This window comes from Zootoca vivipara, chromosome 2 (assembly GCF_965207765.1).
Source record: "Zootoca vivipara chromosome 2, rZooViv2.hap1.1, whole genome shotgun sequence".
Taxonomy (NCBI): Eukaryota; Metazoa; Chordata; class Lepidosauria; order Squamata; family Lacertidae; genus Zootoca; species Zootoca vivipara.
Window position 1 is genome coordinate 50588498 of NC_142584.1, and position 14057 is coordinate 50602554.

General features: G+C 41.3%; 1 protein-coding gene across 1 annotated transcript in view; it reads right to left on the reverse strand.

The window, feature by feature from the left end:
• Window positions 1–14057, reverse strand: part of LOC118080310 (uncharacterized) — a 76913-nt gene that overhangs the window by 34983 nt on the left and 27873 nt on the right. Inside the window, exons 15-21 of the mRNA XM_060271698.2 lie at window positions 13812–14021; window positions 10875–11018; window positions 9469–9638; window positions 7294–7406; window positions 5271–5392; window positions 3155–3370; window positions 285–428 (exon numbers count right to left, since the gene is read on the reverse strand). Of these exons, the coding sequence (XP_060127681.1) occupies window positions 285–428; window positions 3155–3370; window positions 5271–5392; window positions 7294–7406; window positions 9469–9638; window positions 10875–11018; window positions 13812–14021 (1119 nt within the window). The remainder of the gene's footprint in view (window positions 1–284; window positions 429–3154; window positions 3371–5270; window positions 5393–7293; window positions 7407–9468; window positions 9639–10874; window positions 11019–13811; window positions 14022–14057) is intronic.

Here is a 14057-nt window from a genome sequence, read left to right on the forward strand (position 1 = left end):
TGGTTTGCAAATCAAGATCCATCCTCAGGGGCACATTCTCCCTTTCCCTCCGTCCACACATCAGGATGCATTGTTTTATCCTGTTCTTTTAATTACATTATTTTTCAGATACTGCTTTTGTATGTTTTTATGTCATCAATTTTAAGCTACATTTTGCAAAGCTTTGTTTTCAAAACTCTTAAATGAATAAATAGGGGTTTTTAAAAGAAAGAAAGAAAGAAAGAAAGAAAGAAAGAAAGAAAGAAAGAAAGAAAGAAAGAAAGAAAGAAAGAAAACCCACTTACCAAAAGGACATGAACCTACATGCTCAGATGCAACACAAACAATGGGACTTTCACATATTCCTGAAACAGGGTGGCATGGTTTGCCCCAATGACAGGGCCGGCATTCAGCTTCACACTCTGGCCCATAATATCCATAGTCACATGCTTAAAATAAAATAAAAGTAATATAGCAGTATGGAATGTTCAAAGTGTTTCACATACATTATCTTGTTGTAACCTTTACAACAGCCCTGCTAGGTAGGTCAGTGTTATTATTTCCATACCTGAAGTTGGAGGAAAGGTTTGCCTAAGGTTAGAGCCTAGTTGGGACTCAGCTAGGTAAAGGTAAAGGGACCCCTGACCATTAGGTCCAGTCGTGACCGACTCTGGGGTTGCGCGCTCATCTCGCATCATTGGCCGAGGGAGCCAGCGTACAGCTTTCAGGTCATGTGGGTAGCATGACAAAGCCACTTCTGGCAAACCAGAGCAGCACATGGAAACGCCGTTTACCTTCCCGCTGTAGCGGTTCCTATTTATCTACTTGCATTTTGACGTGCTTTCAAACTGCTAGGTTGGCAGGAGCTAGGACCAAGCAACGGGAGCTCACCCCATCACAGGGATTCAAACCGCCAACCTTCTGATCAGCAAACCCTAGGCTCAGTGGTTTAACCACAGCGCCACCTGGGTCCCTTAGGGACTCAGCTATACAGCTACAAATAAAAAGTTTTAAGTGTGTTTTATGTGCAATATACAATATGACAATAGATGGCGATGGTGAGCCTTATGGAAAAGTCATTGTATTTTTTTAAAACTTTTTTTAAAAAAAGCATTTTCAGAATGTTTTTTATATGCGTGTAGATTCCACCTCAATTTGGAATTCCTGAGTCATAAGCTCAGCTATCCCCAACAATTAAACACTCATGCTGAAAGACACCCAGTTTTTGTCAGTGTTTTTCTTGAGCCTGATACTGCCAAAAAGCCAGTTCTGTTCATTTCAAGCAGAAGCAGCTGTGCATACCACTGACTGGCTAGGGGCTTGTGCTAATATACTCCCATTTCTACATTCTCTGCAAATCAACTTAAAAATATTTTTTTACAAACTTTGGCACACATATGCAGAGTGAGGGAGAAGGTACAAGTGGTAGATTTGTTAGGGCATCCTGTAATCACAGGGTTGGGTTACAGCTCCATTCCTGTTGATGAAGGCAAGAGCAAAACACTCTTTGGGAAGTGAGTGGCTCCCATTTAGTTTTGCAGAGCCACTAAATTTGAAAAGTCATTGGAGTATCACCAAGGATAAGAAACAACAAGAACTAAAGAGCCCATTTCCTGCATAACCATAAGTAGTAGTACTTAACTACTACTAACCTATATAGGGACTAAGCTACAACCATAACAGAAAAGAAAAAGCATAGAGAAAAGAATCAGTTGCCGTCCCTATTAGGGAGAGGCCCCAGAGACAAAACTCTCTTCGGATAAGTACCAACTGTACTATTTACAGTGGGCATCAAGCGGTCACTGGGTTGGGACATATCACAACTTTCTCCATTAGGCTATGTCTCAACAGCAACAGATTAGAGCTTTAAAGCCGGTTAAAGAACCTTGAGACCAAAGATGATGTCCATTGAGGCAAATAAGTCCATTTTATAATGTCTGGCAAATGTGCTATGCAAGGACCATGAAGCCACCCTGCAAATCTCTGACAGTGGCGCATTAGTAGAAAAGGCAGCTGTTGTTGCAGCAAACCTGGTAGAATGCGAGGATAGGAAGAGGAAGATTTTTATTGGTCCCTTTTCTGATTTTTTTTTCAGATGAAGAAAGCAGGGAAGAGAAGAAGCAAAGAAAAAAAAGTAGGAACGACATTTCTGAGGGAAGCAATCTGAGTAAGCTGTGAGGAGAGAATGGGCTGAAGAGGGGAGGAAATCAGCCAAGTTGAAAGAACTAAGGTACAAACAGAGGAGGTAAAGAGGGAAAACCCTGACCATGTGAAGAAAAAATGAAAAATGAAGATTACTGCTTTGCACAGGCAGGGACAGAAAACCTCAGTAAGTGGGAGCTGCCTACTTTCCAAAGAACTTTTCTCTCCTGCCTTCATCACCAGGAATGGAGCCATAGCCCAACCCGGTGACCGCATCATGTCCACTATAACTGAAGATGTTAAACGAATGTTTGTGACAGTGCTTTTTCTCTTTAAAAATGTTTAGGGGTACTCTCATTTTCCTACTTACCGTATATTAAAATACTGCCCCTAAATGAGGCCAAACTTAGATTCACAAAATGGTTAGGGGTATGCGTCCCCCCAGAAAAAAACACTGTTTGTGAGTATGCTTTAAAGCATTTGGAAGAGGCAAAAAGAAAGAAGAAATCAGTGTTCAGTTGAGGGGGTATACTGGATGAGTAAAAGCAGGAACAAGCAAATATCACACCTGAGGGGAAAACCAAAACAAAACCGTATTCTTTGTTGTACTTATACATCTGCAGGTGAAAGAAACTGGCTATTGCAAGGTGCCAGACTCTTCAGCAAGGAAAAGCATGAATGAGATTTCAAAGGATCTACAGTGGTACCTCGGTTTATGAACAGTCCGGTTTACGAACTCCGCAAAACCGGAAGTAGTGTTCCAAACTTTACCTTGGTCTACGAATGGAAGCCGAACGGTGGAAGGGCACCGATGGCGTGAGGCCTCATTAGAGAAAGCACGCCTCGGTTTAAGAACAGATTTGGTTTAAGAACAGACTTCAGGAATGGATTAAGTTTGTAAACCGAGGTACCACTGTATTTAGAATACAGAAATATCATAGAATTTTGTGTTTTCATGAGAGAGAATCTTGATACGATTCAGTATTCAATAATTCTAAACATTTAAGAAGGTACTCAAGACAATTACGACTACCTGATTTTAAAAATGTTACACTTGGACCAAATCCGCCACCAACTAATATTAAACCATTGAACAAGAAATATCCATTTTCCCACAGTCCATAGCCAAGACATCTTGACTTCAATCTAATACATTCATCCCTTGAATAATTGTAAGTAAAATTGGCTGACAAAGTTGGTTTCTCTGAGATCACTAGTGAATCCCAAAAGCCTGTATATACATCAAGGTCTGTAGGGAAGAGAGAAAAAGGTTATACTGAGGTTCATCTGCTTAATATATAAGAGCAACCAAATATTAATATCATGTATGTGATGCTTACACAAGAGGCCTCTTTAAGAAGATTGACCTCTATACGTTCTACGGCTTAATTAACTGTGATGTAGAAGTATAAAGCTAGTTTATGATACAGTTGACCCGCAACAAAGCCAGGCAAGGTCGGTTAGCACTTTGAAAAATCTATACTGAGTATATTTCTTTAAAATGTTAAAATTTGTAGACAAAATAAAGAATGTCATAACTGATATTTTAATCATCCCTATTATTGCTCACTTGTCTGCAATCAATATGCTTGAACATATGAGGGAATTCAGCTGCACTGCTCACAGATTTTTCTGTGCTCAAACCTCCACGATTTATTATTATTATTATTCTAAACCTTTGCCCATCAACTTATGATACATGAGCCACAATGCATGTACAAACTCAACAGAAAAATGAAGACACTGAACACTGGGTACCACCATTAGACCCATAACAGCATTTGACAAGTTATGGCTTTGTTGCCATAAGATCAACTACTATTAAGCAATTGCTACTAGCATGCATTAAATCAAGACTGTAAATCCCGCAGAAATAATGCAAAGCAATTCTTTAAGGCAATCAGTCATTCAGTGCTGACATAGGTAGCAAGAGATCTAGAACTTTCTGGGGATTTCTTTAATGCCAATGTAATATATAAAAAATAAACAGAAAAAACATGTGGGACTCTTAACAAAATGATTCTGTTCAGATTTCCAACAGCTCAATTACAATCCTCTCTGTTACAACTGGGCATGCTCATTGTGCTGTTTTCGGGAACTTGCCTCATGGGGAGGGTTAAAGAGGATTTGTCTTTTGACCTTCTGCATATCTTAGCGTCCTGGTGATGTAATTCTTTCTTCTCTGAAATATTGCTTAGTATGTGACTGATTCCTGAAGGATCAGACTAAAGCACCAACTAGTTCAGCATCCTATTCTCAAAGTGGCCATCTGCAAGCAGGCCTTATTTCCACCTCTTTAAGACTTTTTTTTTAAAAAAAGCTTTTTTTTTGGCACTTCTGCAAATCATTCATTTAACTGAGTTATGCTTAAGGGGGTAAGAAATGTACATTTTTATAAAACTACAGAGGATCTTCATTATAACAGCTGGTGAGTTTAGAAAGCTCCTGCTGACTCTTCGAATTGCTTCTGCAAACTCTATGCAATTCTCAGATTTCATCTAGGTTGCTACCTCATTTAGACGCTGAAGCTATCAGAATTTTGTCAAAATACAAATATTCACCACAGCAGATCACATGTAAATTGAGAGGCCAATGACCTAAAACTTCCCAAAAAATACAGAAAGTTTGCATTAAAAGCCTTCAGATTGAAACATATGATCTAAAACCTTATGGTCTGTTGATCATCGATCCACAGCAAAGTGTACCTAAAGATTATTTAGTGTCCCAAAACAGAGTACTATAAACTACAGTGGCACCTTGGTTTACGAACTTAACCCATTCCGGAAGTCCGTTCTTAAACCAAAACTGTTCTTAAACTGAGGCGCGCATTCCCTAATGGGCCGCCGGTGCCCTTCTACCGTTTAGATTCTGTTCTTAGACCAAGACACTATTTCCGGTTTTGCGGAATTTGTAAACCAAATCATTCTTAAACCAGACTGCTCTTAAACTGAGGTATCACTGTACTATGTTGCAACTGGTATATTGTAATTCAGGGCTTTTTTCTGTTCCAAACAAGTAGCATTTAATCCCTCTGTTGGGACAGCTGATCTTCAAAAAGTCAACAATGCTAACTCTCATTCAGTTGTCTTCTTCCCCAAATTATACATGAGCAACTTCTACATAACAATAAAGATCAGTAAACTCCGAACCTCGTCCAGCTGGTCTCTTGCACACCCATTCTCTCTTTTCAGTACAGTGAACTTTACTAATAACACCTTTGTTTGACATATCAACACATCTACGCCATTTATACCCCTTTGGGAGATCCAGCCTGTCAAAATATAAAAAAGAATTAATTAAGTAACTTCATCTGTACATGCCCATGTAATTTCTACATGATCATTACTGTTCACTGGTGACTACCAACTATTCTTTCTCCTAACTGGAATGGAGAACAGATACCCCTTTCTGGGCCAAGCTGGGAGAGTGCACTGAGAAGATAGTGCAGGCTGATGGATCATTCGGTGCACTTTCTTAACCTGTCCGGGGAAGGAATTGCCTGCTCCTCACTGAAACTGGGTGAGTAGGGTGCTTTAAAAGTGCAGATTGTGCTGGCTGACAACAGCAGGTGGGATGCACACTTACAAAACACCATTACTTCTGTTTTTAGAATGCTCCTGGCAATCAAACTACATCGTCACATGATGCATTCTGGCCCAACTGCCAGGAAATATGATCTTGCTATGAAAGAACAAAGGGTTTTTGTTGTTCTTAAAGAAGCAAGGGAGGATAAAGTTAAGCAGCTCACCACTAGCTTCTTCCCTTTCCAAACATACTTGTTATAAGATCTTTGTATCTGATATACCATAACACGCGGACCATAACACGCACTTTCCCCCTCCTAAAACGGGAGGGGAAAAGTCACTGCATGTTATGGAGCGAAAGCAGCCGATTTCGCGCTGTCCGCTCCTTTCCATTTGCCGTTGCTGTCAGCAAAGCGGAAGGGGGAAAAGCAGACAGCACGAAAAGCGGCGCTTTCCCGCTGTCTGCTCCTCCCCCTTCCCTGTTGCTGTCAGCAAAGGGGAAGGGAGAAGAACAAAAAGCGCCCCTTTCCCGCTCCTCCCCCTTCGCCGACAGCGACAAGGGGGGGGGGTGCAGCATCAGCCCAAAATCGGGCTGGTGTTGCCTCCGCAGCTGCCTCCGCCAGCAGCTGAGGGGAGGGGGAGGCAGCATCAGCTCGAAATCGGGCTAGTGCTGCCTCCGCAGCCGCAGCAGCCAACAGCTGAGGGTTGAGAGAAGCGGCTGAAAATGTGGTGCTGCTATTGCTGCTGCCTCTCAGCCTTTTAGAGGAGGAAAACCAGAAAAATATTTTTTTCTGGTTTTCCTCCTCTAAAAAACTAGGTGCATGGTATGGTCCGAAAAATATGGTAACCTTTTCGAGGAAGAGGTGGAATAACTTAAGGAATTGATTGGCAGTACCTTCTAGTAAGAAATGAACACTTGCACAGATGGTCTTTACAGATATTTTAGTACCAGTGGTGTGACTGGTATAAGGCAGTCATCTATATTCCTATGATTCCAGCCAGGCAAGCATTTAAGCAAGGCCACTAATGCCTATGTCTTTGGGTACCATACAAAGAAAGAAGAAGAGCTGACTAATGGTTCTCAGAGTGGGTAAAGTCCTGATATTTTCCAATACTCAGAACATACAAGTGCATAACCAAAGCCAAAGCCAGTGACATTATATGATAGGTGAGAAAATCAAGCAGTCATGCCTCAACTTTCCTACAAAGTGCAACATATTGTGATATGGTAGGAAAGCAACATGCCTGGCCCAGCCTTTAGACTTGAGCCAATAGCAAAACAATAATTTAAATATGAGTGGGAAAGGGATAAGGTTTGGCCAGATGTAGACAACAGCTTAACCCTAAATATTTATTCACTACCCTGTGCTTAGAAAAAGTAATTTTGTCATGTGTTACTTACTCATACCTCCATAACTTTCTCCAGACTCTGCCTCTACACTCTTTGTCTTTCCCTGACCTGTTCTCAGTATTTTGTAATAATAAAGGCGACTACTGATACCAAATGAGATCTGCATACAGAAGTTCCAAGTACTGTGTTTATTATCATTGATGAGTCTTTTCATAGCTGTTTGCAAACATGCAATACACAACTGAGATCTGCTTAAACTGGCAACAGTTATGGATTGGGCCTGCTCATTATACATACCATCGCAATGCACTTTCTGCATTGTCTTCATGTGACCAAGTCCAGACCTCATCATAGTTTATATCTTGCAGTCCTAGCCATGTTCTTTCTCTAACAAACTTTTGTATCCACTGCTACAATTGAAATCAGAATGAGGAATAAAAACAGAAATAGCCAGGTAGTATTGATTTTTAAAAGCAGTGCAAGTGTTTTCACAATTAATGAAAATATTATCACTTTGTTCACATTCCAGCTGCAAATGTTGCTTCTGATATTAAATTAGTGTTGGGTTATCTTGTGCATGTATCATTAAAGCAGTTAGAAATTATATGATTTTAGTACTATGATAAACATTGAGCAGAGTTGAGATATGGATCTCCAGTACATATTGTATTTATTATGAGGACTGCCTATTCAACTGTGATATACAAGCTCTTTAAAACCTATTTGTAACTTGGGTCAAAGATATCTCAAGGACTTTTCCCCACTTGAATCTGCCCAAATGTTGTTGTTGTTTTTACAGAGGCTGTCCTTTGTGTCCTACCAGCACCTGAAAGAGGACAACTGCTGGAAGAGTAGTTCCAGCTCCCTCCTCAATTGTCATTGATTGGCAGCCATTTCATCTGGCTGCAACAGAGGGAGAGGTGGGAAGAACAACAGCCTCTGTGGACTGTGCAGAGGGACCAGCTTCAGTTGGCTCCTCCTCGCCCTCAAACAGGTCATTTTAAACTTTGTAAGTTAAGACTAAGTGCCAGATTTTGTTTTTCCTAGTCGCTCCTCTCTCCTCCTCTCATGCTGCGTTTTTAGACAGGGAGCCTACAGGGAGGGACTGTGCTGTCTATTGTTGAACTTATCTAAGCCACCCTGGAAGCCTTTTTTGGCTGAACAGCAGGGTTAATACATAAGGAGGATCTTTGTGCAAAATTACACATTAACGTGGCTCACTTACTGAGCCAAGAAGGACAAACATAAATCAGATGCTCATTCAACTAATCATTCAGTTATGTATACCTTGGTGTTCTGCATGCCACTGCTCATCCCCAGCCATATTAGGCTTACAAAGACACACAATGGAATGGAAAGGTACTTTAAGGCACGAATCAAATAGTAATATAGAAGTGGGCACTTGTATCCAGTAGGGTCAAGTTGATCTATGCTTGCTGGCGTTATTGTTTGAAATGCATGTGGTAGCTCTTGTTCCTTTGTCTGATGGATGTGGCCTATCTCCTTGCTCCTACAATCCCAGGGAAACTAGCAGCTGGAGCACTGTTCTTCCCAGAAAGGATGGGAGGAAATAAGCTCCCTTCAGCTGCTCCTTCTCTGGCCAATGGATGGGGTTGATTGGTCTTACCCTTGTCCCAATTATCTTTCTGAGGCAGGGGGAGCAGCCTCCTAGTGGCCTTTGGTCCCCTGGCCAATGGCAGAAACCAGAATGTGCTGCCCTTCAGCTGTGCAGTCCCTGAGCAATAGTGCCATGGATTTCCTCTGCCAGCAATTCAACAGTGGTAACAAAATTCTTTGCACCAGCAAAGCACCATGAATGACCGGGAAGGAGCAAGCAAAGCTGAACAATGTGTTGCAGAGCAGAAGTTAAGAAGAAGTTACATGACAGTGTATGAGTACCTAGCTATGGTATGTACTGGCAATAGCAAGGGCCAGTAAAACAGCTTGCAGAAGTAAGCCAGTGTAAAGTTTTGCAGGCCAGTAACTTGTAGGTTTGTTCATAAGGCTGAGGTAACATGTGATCTGGGCATTCTGCATTTAGGTCCACACATGATATGTTTCCCTCTAAAATGGTGGGGGGTGAGGGCAGAAGTGAATGCGTGAAACAAGCTTTCAGGCAGAGAATCCATATGAATATTGCCTTCTTTGTGTGACACGTAGAAGAGCATGTACTAATTCACCACATGGACAGATATGAACCAGCCTTCTCAGGCCTTACCATTTTAAAAATGATAATTGAGGTTCTGGGGATTCTTACAGCAATTCTTTGCAACAGCATCACTAAAGGAACTTGCATCAGCTTGGAAAGAATAACATAAAAATGTAGAAACATTATTTTTTTACTGTACAGTGCCTGCAATATTAATAAAAAATACAGCATTCTTCTGAATTGTGATACTTCTACATAGGTGCTAATGTTCTGGAAGTACAGGCCAATTACGACAAGAGTCACTAATGGTAAAATAGCCATACCAGATCATCTTGGTCTTCTACCCATAGAAGTTCAGCAGCCCTAAAACGGCTGCAGGAAGAATTGGCCGCTTCCCAGTGTTTTTCAGCACCAATACGGACTGAGAAATAGTAACAGTATCTGTTCCAGTAGCGCCATTTACCCATATCTGGACATCTCTGGCTGACTGTGGCTTTAAAAACAAATGCACAAAAAGCCACTTCATACTCATGCCAAAACAAATATGCAAAACAAATATGCAAAACATTTACCCTATGCAAACAGAAACTTTCCAGTCTCAAGTTACAGATAGGTAGCCGTGTTGGTCTGCCGTAGTCGAAACAATTATTATTATTTTTTAAAAAAACCCTTCTAGTAGCACCTTAGTAGGGACCCAGGTGGCACTGTGGGTTAAACCACTGAGCCTAGGGCTTGCTGATCAGAAGGTCAGCGGTTCGAATCCCTGTGACGGGGTGAGCTCCCGTTGCTCGGTCCCAGCTCCTGCCAACCTAGCAGTTCGAAAGCACGTCAAAATGCAAGTAGATAAATAGGAACCGCTACAGCGGGAAGGTAAACGGTGTTTCCGTGTGCTGCTCTGGTTCGCCAGAAGCAGCTTTGTCATGCTGGCCACATGACCTGGAATAATGTGAGATGAGCGTGCAACCCCAGAGTCGGTCACGACTGGACCTAATGGTCAGGGGTCCCTTTACCTTTTACCTTTAAGGTGCTACTGGAAGAATTTTTTTTATTTTGTTTCCAGTCTCAAGCAATTCACTCTCATATCAACAAAAAATATAGGGATGGCCTGTAGAAAAGGACAGAAAAACTATATTTTCCAGAGTACTGTGGATTTGGTAAAGATTAGCTCAAATTCAGATTGGGGTGGGGGGAATAGCTCCTCTTATTCCAATCCACAGAGAATCCAGGGGGTGCCAATCACTAGTTTCCACAACTATCATGATTCACTGGGGCAGAAATGTGTATCTGATCTGTGAACAACATACTGTATAATATTTATTCTCCTGGGAGGCTTTTCCCAATTCATTGCAATGTAGAAGTCATATTCAGAGAATGAATCTGGATACAGAACTGGCTAAACTAGGTATTATATTTGCGTGTAATCACCTCTGAAAGGATAAGCAGGCACTCAAACAGTGCTAGTGCAGCTACTCTTAAGGCATGGTCCTAGTCTCCATCATTCAAAGGTTGTTACTGAGAGCAAGAACATTTGCTCTGAACTGTGCTAAGCAACTACTGTACAAGACAAAATATGCACCAAGGAACATGGGGAAACAGCAGTGTTCTGTATCATTTCCATTAAAATGATCCTGAAAACATTTAGGGATATTTTGAAGACCCGCTTCAGCCACAGAACAAAGGCAGCAATATTTCATATAAACTAAATTTATTTATTTATTTTAAAGCTTACTTTCTGAACACCTCTCTATAGAGGATGTGTCTCTGCAGAAGGCTTTCTCGTCACAGAAACCAGTCAACATGTTACAAAGGGCATTATCCCTGCATAGTGGACATTCTTCCCCACATCCATACCCGTAACGTCCTGGTGAACAGGCTAGAGTGCAGAGAATTTAAATATTTTTAAAGTAACAAAGCAGGCTTGGACATCTATGTATGATAAAAATATTCCAAGCTACAAATACACAGGCAAACATATAGGGATGAATTCAACATAGTATTAAGAAGACCAATTTGTCAGCACAAGAATTTCCGATTGCCTGATGGAACGAGTTCTCCTCTCCTCCTCCCATGTACTGTTCTAGGGATTATCCTGACCTCCCCATGAGCAAATTTGGGGGGACATGGTGGGGAGGATGGAGAAGCCACATCATGCTATCAGAAGTCGCTGCATGGGCTTTCACTAGCTGGACTGGTCAGCTGAGTCCAGCCCTAATAAATTCTTTTTTCACAGCAAGATTCAGTGTTTTACCACAGCAACATGCCTTACTATGGACGCACTACTGATTACAGTCATACCTTGGATCTCAAACACCTTGGCTCCTGAACAAATCGGCTCCCGAATTATTGAAACCCAGAAGTGTTCTGGTTTTCGAACAATTTTTGGAAGCCAAATGTCTGGCATGGCTTCTGATTCCTGCAGCCAATCAGGAGCTGTGCCTTGGTTTTCAAATGGTTCCAGGAGTCGAAATGGTTTTCAAAGGGTTCCGGGAGTTCTGTTCAAGAGCCAAGGTACAACTGTACTTCACAATCCTCTTGTCAACAGTAAAGTAGATAACCAGTGAGTGGGCATCCCTAAGAAAATTCTGCCACACCAAGCAGCCCAACTGGGACCTGTAAAGAGACCATGACCTATAGAAGGCTGTTCAGAAGATACTGCAGCCCTCAAGCTGAAAAATTCTGTTTCAGGAAGAAGTAGATAAGCACTACTAAAACTGTAAATAATTACATCAGTGTTAAATTCTGAATCATCACTTCAGCTTATGGATTTATACCCATTCTGGATGCTTTGTCTCAGCCTGTGTGAAATAAATCACAGAGTGATGTACTAACAGGGTTGAGCAGAGAATGCATGAGTTGGACTATTCCAAAACATCCTGGGATCTCCTTTCTTATCTGTGCTGATTATTAAAACCCGGATGTGTCCCCAACACTTCCAGGTGCTTCAAACTCAAAAGCTAAGCAGCATTTTCTCTTTCTGAGCTGAACACAGAACAGTAAGCAAAAAATCGTATCACTACAGTGAGAGCAACTGGAGATGGCTCAGCATTGTTTTAAAACAGCAATCAAAGAGAAAACATAAAAAGACCTGAGTATTACTGTGACAGCTGCAAAGCAGGTAAATTGTATAAAGGTTCCAATAAACCCCTAGAATACAATAGGATATATGACTACCCTGAGATAGCCACAGAATAGCAACAAAATATATGGGTCATTTGTGAGGAAAGTACTGTGGTCCTCCGCAACAACATGGAGACACTGTGGGCAACACAACCCTAAAAGAATAATATAAGCATATGGATATTTAGCACCTTTGATAAAGAAGAAATACAAAGGGCAATAACTTACTTTATCATCCAAGTGCTAAGCAGCAAGATAAATAGAAATTTACAAGAAAAAATACAGAATCAAACATGTTAGACAACATAACAGTTAAGGCTGTAAAATATCAAAATGCTGCAAGGCTATGCTACGTCTGCCAGCTCCAGTTTCCACAGCTTACTATATCTCTTGGGCCTTTATTTAACCTCCTATTCCAATTACATTCTACTACATTTGTCTTTTATTTTCTACTATGCTCCCTCTTCAGTTTGTCTATCTTGGTCAATTCACTTTTCTCCATTTCTCTCTTTGTCTCCTAGGCTATACGTGCTCTCTCACTAGCTCTCTCTCTCTCTCTCTCTCTCTCTCTCTCTCTCTCTCTCTCTCTCTCTCTCTCACACACACACACACACACACAAAATGCATGTCAGTATTGTTATAATATTTTCCCTTCCCCCAATTTGGTTTGCTTCCTATGCTTCCTAGCTCAATATCTCTTAGACCAGTAGTTCTCAAACTGTGTGCCAAGTCCCATGGTATAATATGAGGGTACCCTTCAAAAGCATGTTAGCACTTTTTGAATGGCTACTAGAATGCATTGGAATGTGTTGGAACCTGCAAGCTTCAAGATAAAGAAAACATGCTCTCAAGTTTATTATTTAGCAGGATACTGAGCCACCGCAGTGTAACATGGGGTACAACTAGCATGCTCCTCCAGATGATCTCAGTGTTTGGGCTGGGACATTAGGGTTCAGACACTCCTTATGGTAACCTGGACTCAACCTGTTCAGGGCTTGGGCTATTGACATAATATATGAACCCGGCCCAGTAGCATATAGGCAGCCAGTCCAGATGTTTTCACAGAGGTGCCACATGCTGTTGGCTTTCTGATCCCATCTGCAGTCTAACTGACGCTTTCTTCACCAGCTGGAGCTTCCAGAGTAGGGCAGTACTACATACAGTGCATTACAGCAATCCAGACTTGAAGTTACCAATTCATGGACTACAGTAGCCAAGTTATCCCAATCCAAATACGAGCGTAGCTGGTGTACAAGGTGAAACTGCTAGGGACATTTGGGCCTCTTGTATCTAGGTGTATCTAGGAGTACTACCAAGTTACAGACCTGCTCCTTTAGGAGTGCAACCCTCCCACCCCCACAAGGTATCACTTTATAGGGAAAAAACCTAAATTTGGTCAATATTTAAGCTCCACTGGTTCTGATCCTTCACAATATTTCCAGGACATTTCAAACCAAACAGAATTTTGAATCTTTACTCAGCATCCCACCTATTAAAAACAGCAATTTCCAGTGCACCAAACAACTATAAAAACAGAAATGATCCTTACCGGTCTTCAAGTGAAATACATGATGCCTCAAACCTGATACCATTTCCATTCCTGTGATAAGAAAATGTTTGTCTGGCCAGCTACTTATTCCAGTACAGTTTTCTCTTAATATACAATAGAATCTTGCTTCATCATAGTTTTTGTATACAGCCAGGGGGTGAACAGCCAGCATTATTTTCCCAGGGTAATCAATGAAAATGTCAGGACCAACTTTTTGGGGGGGAAAGAGACAATTTAGTAACATGT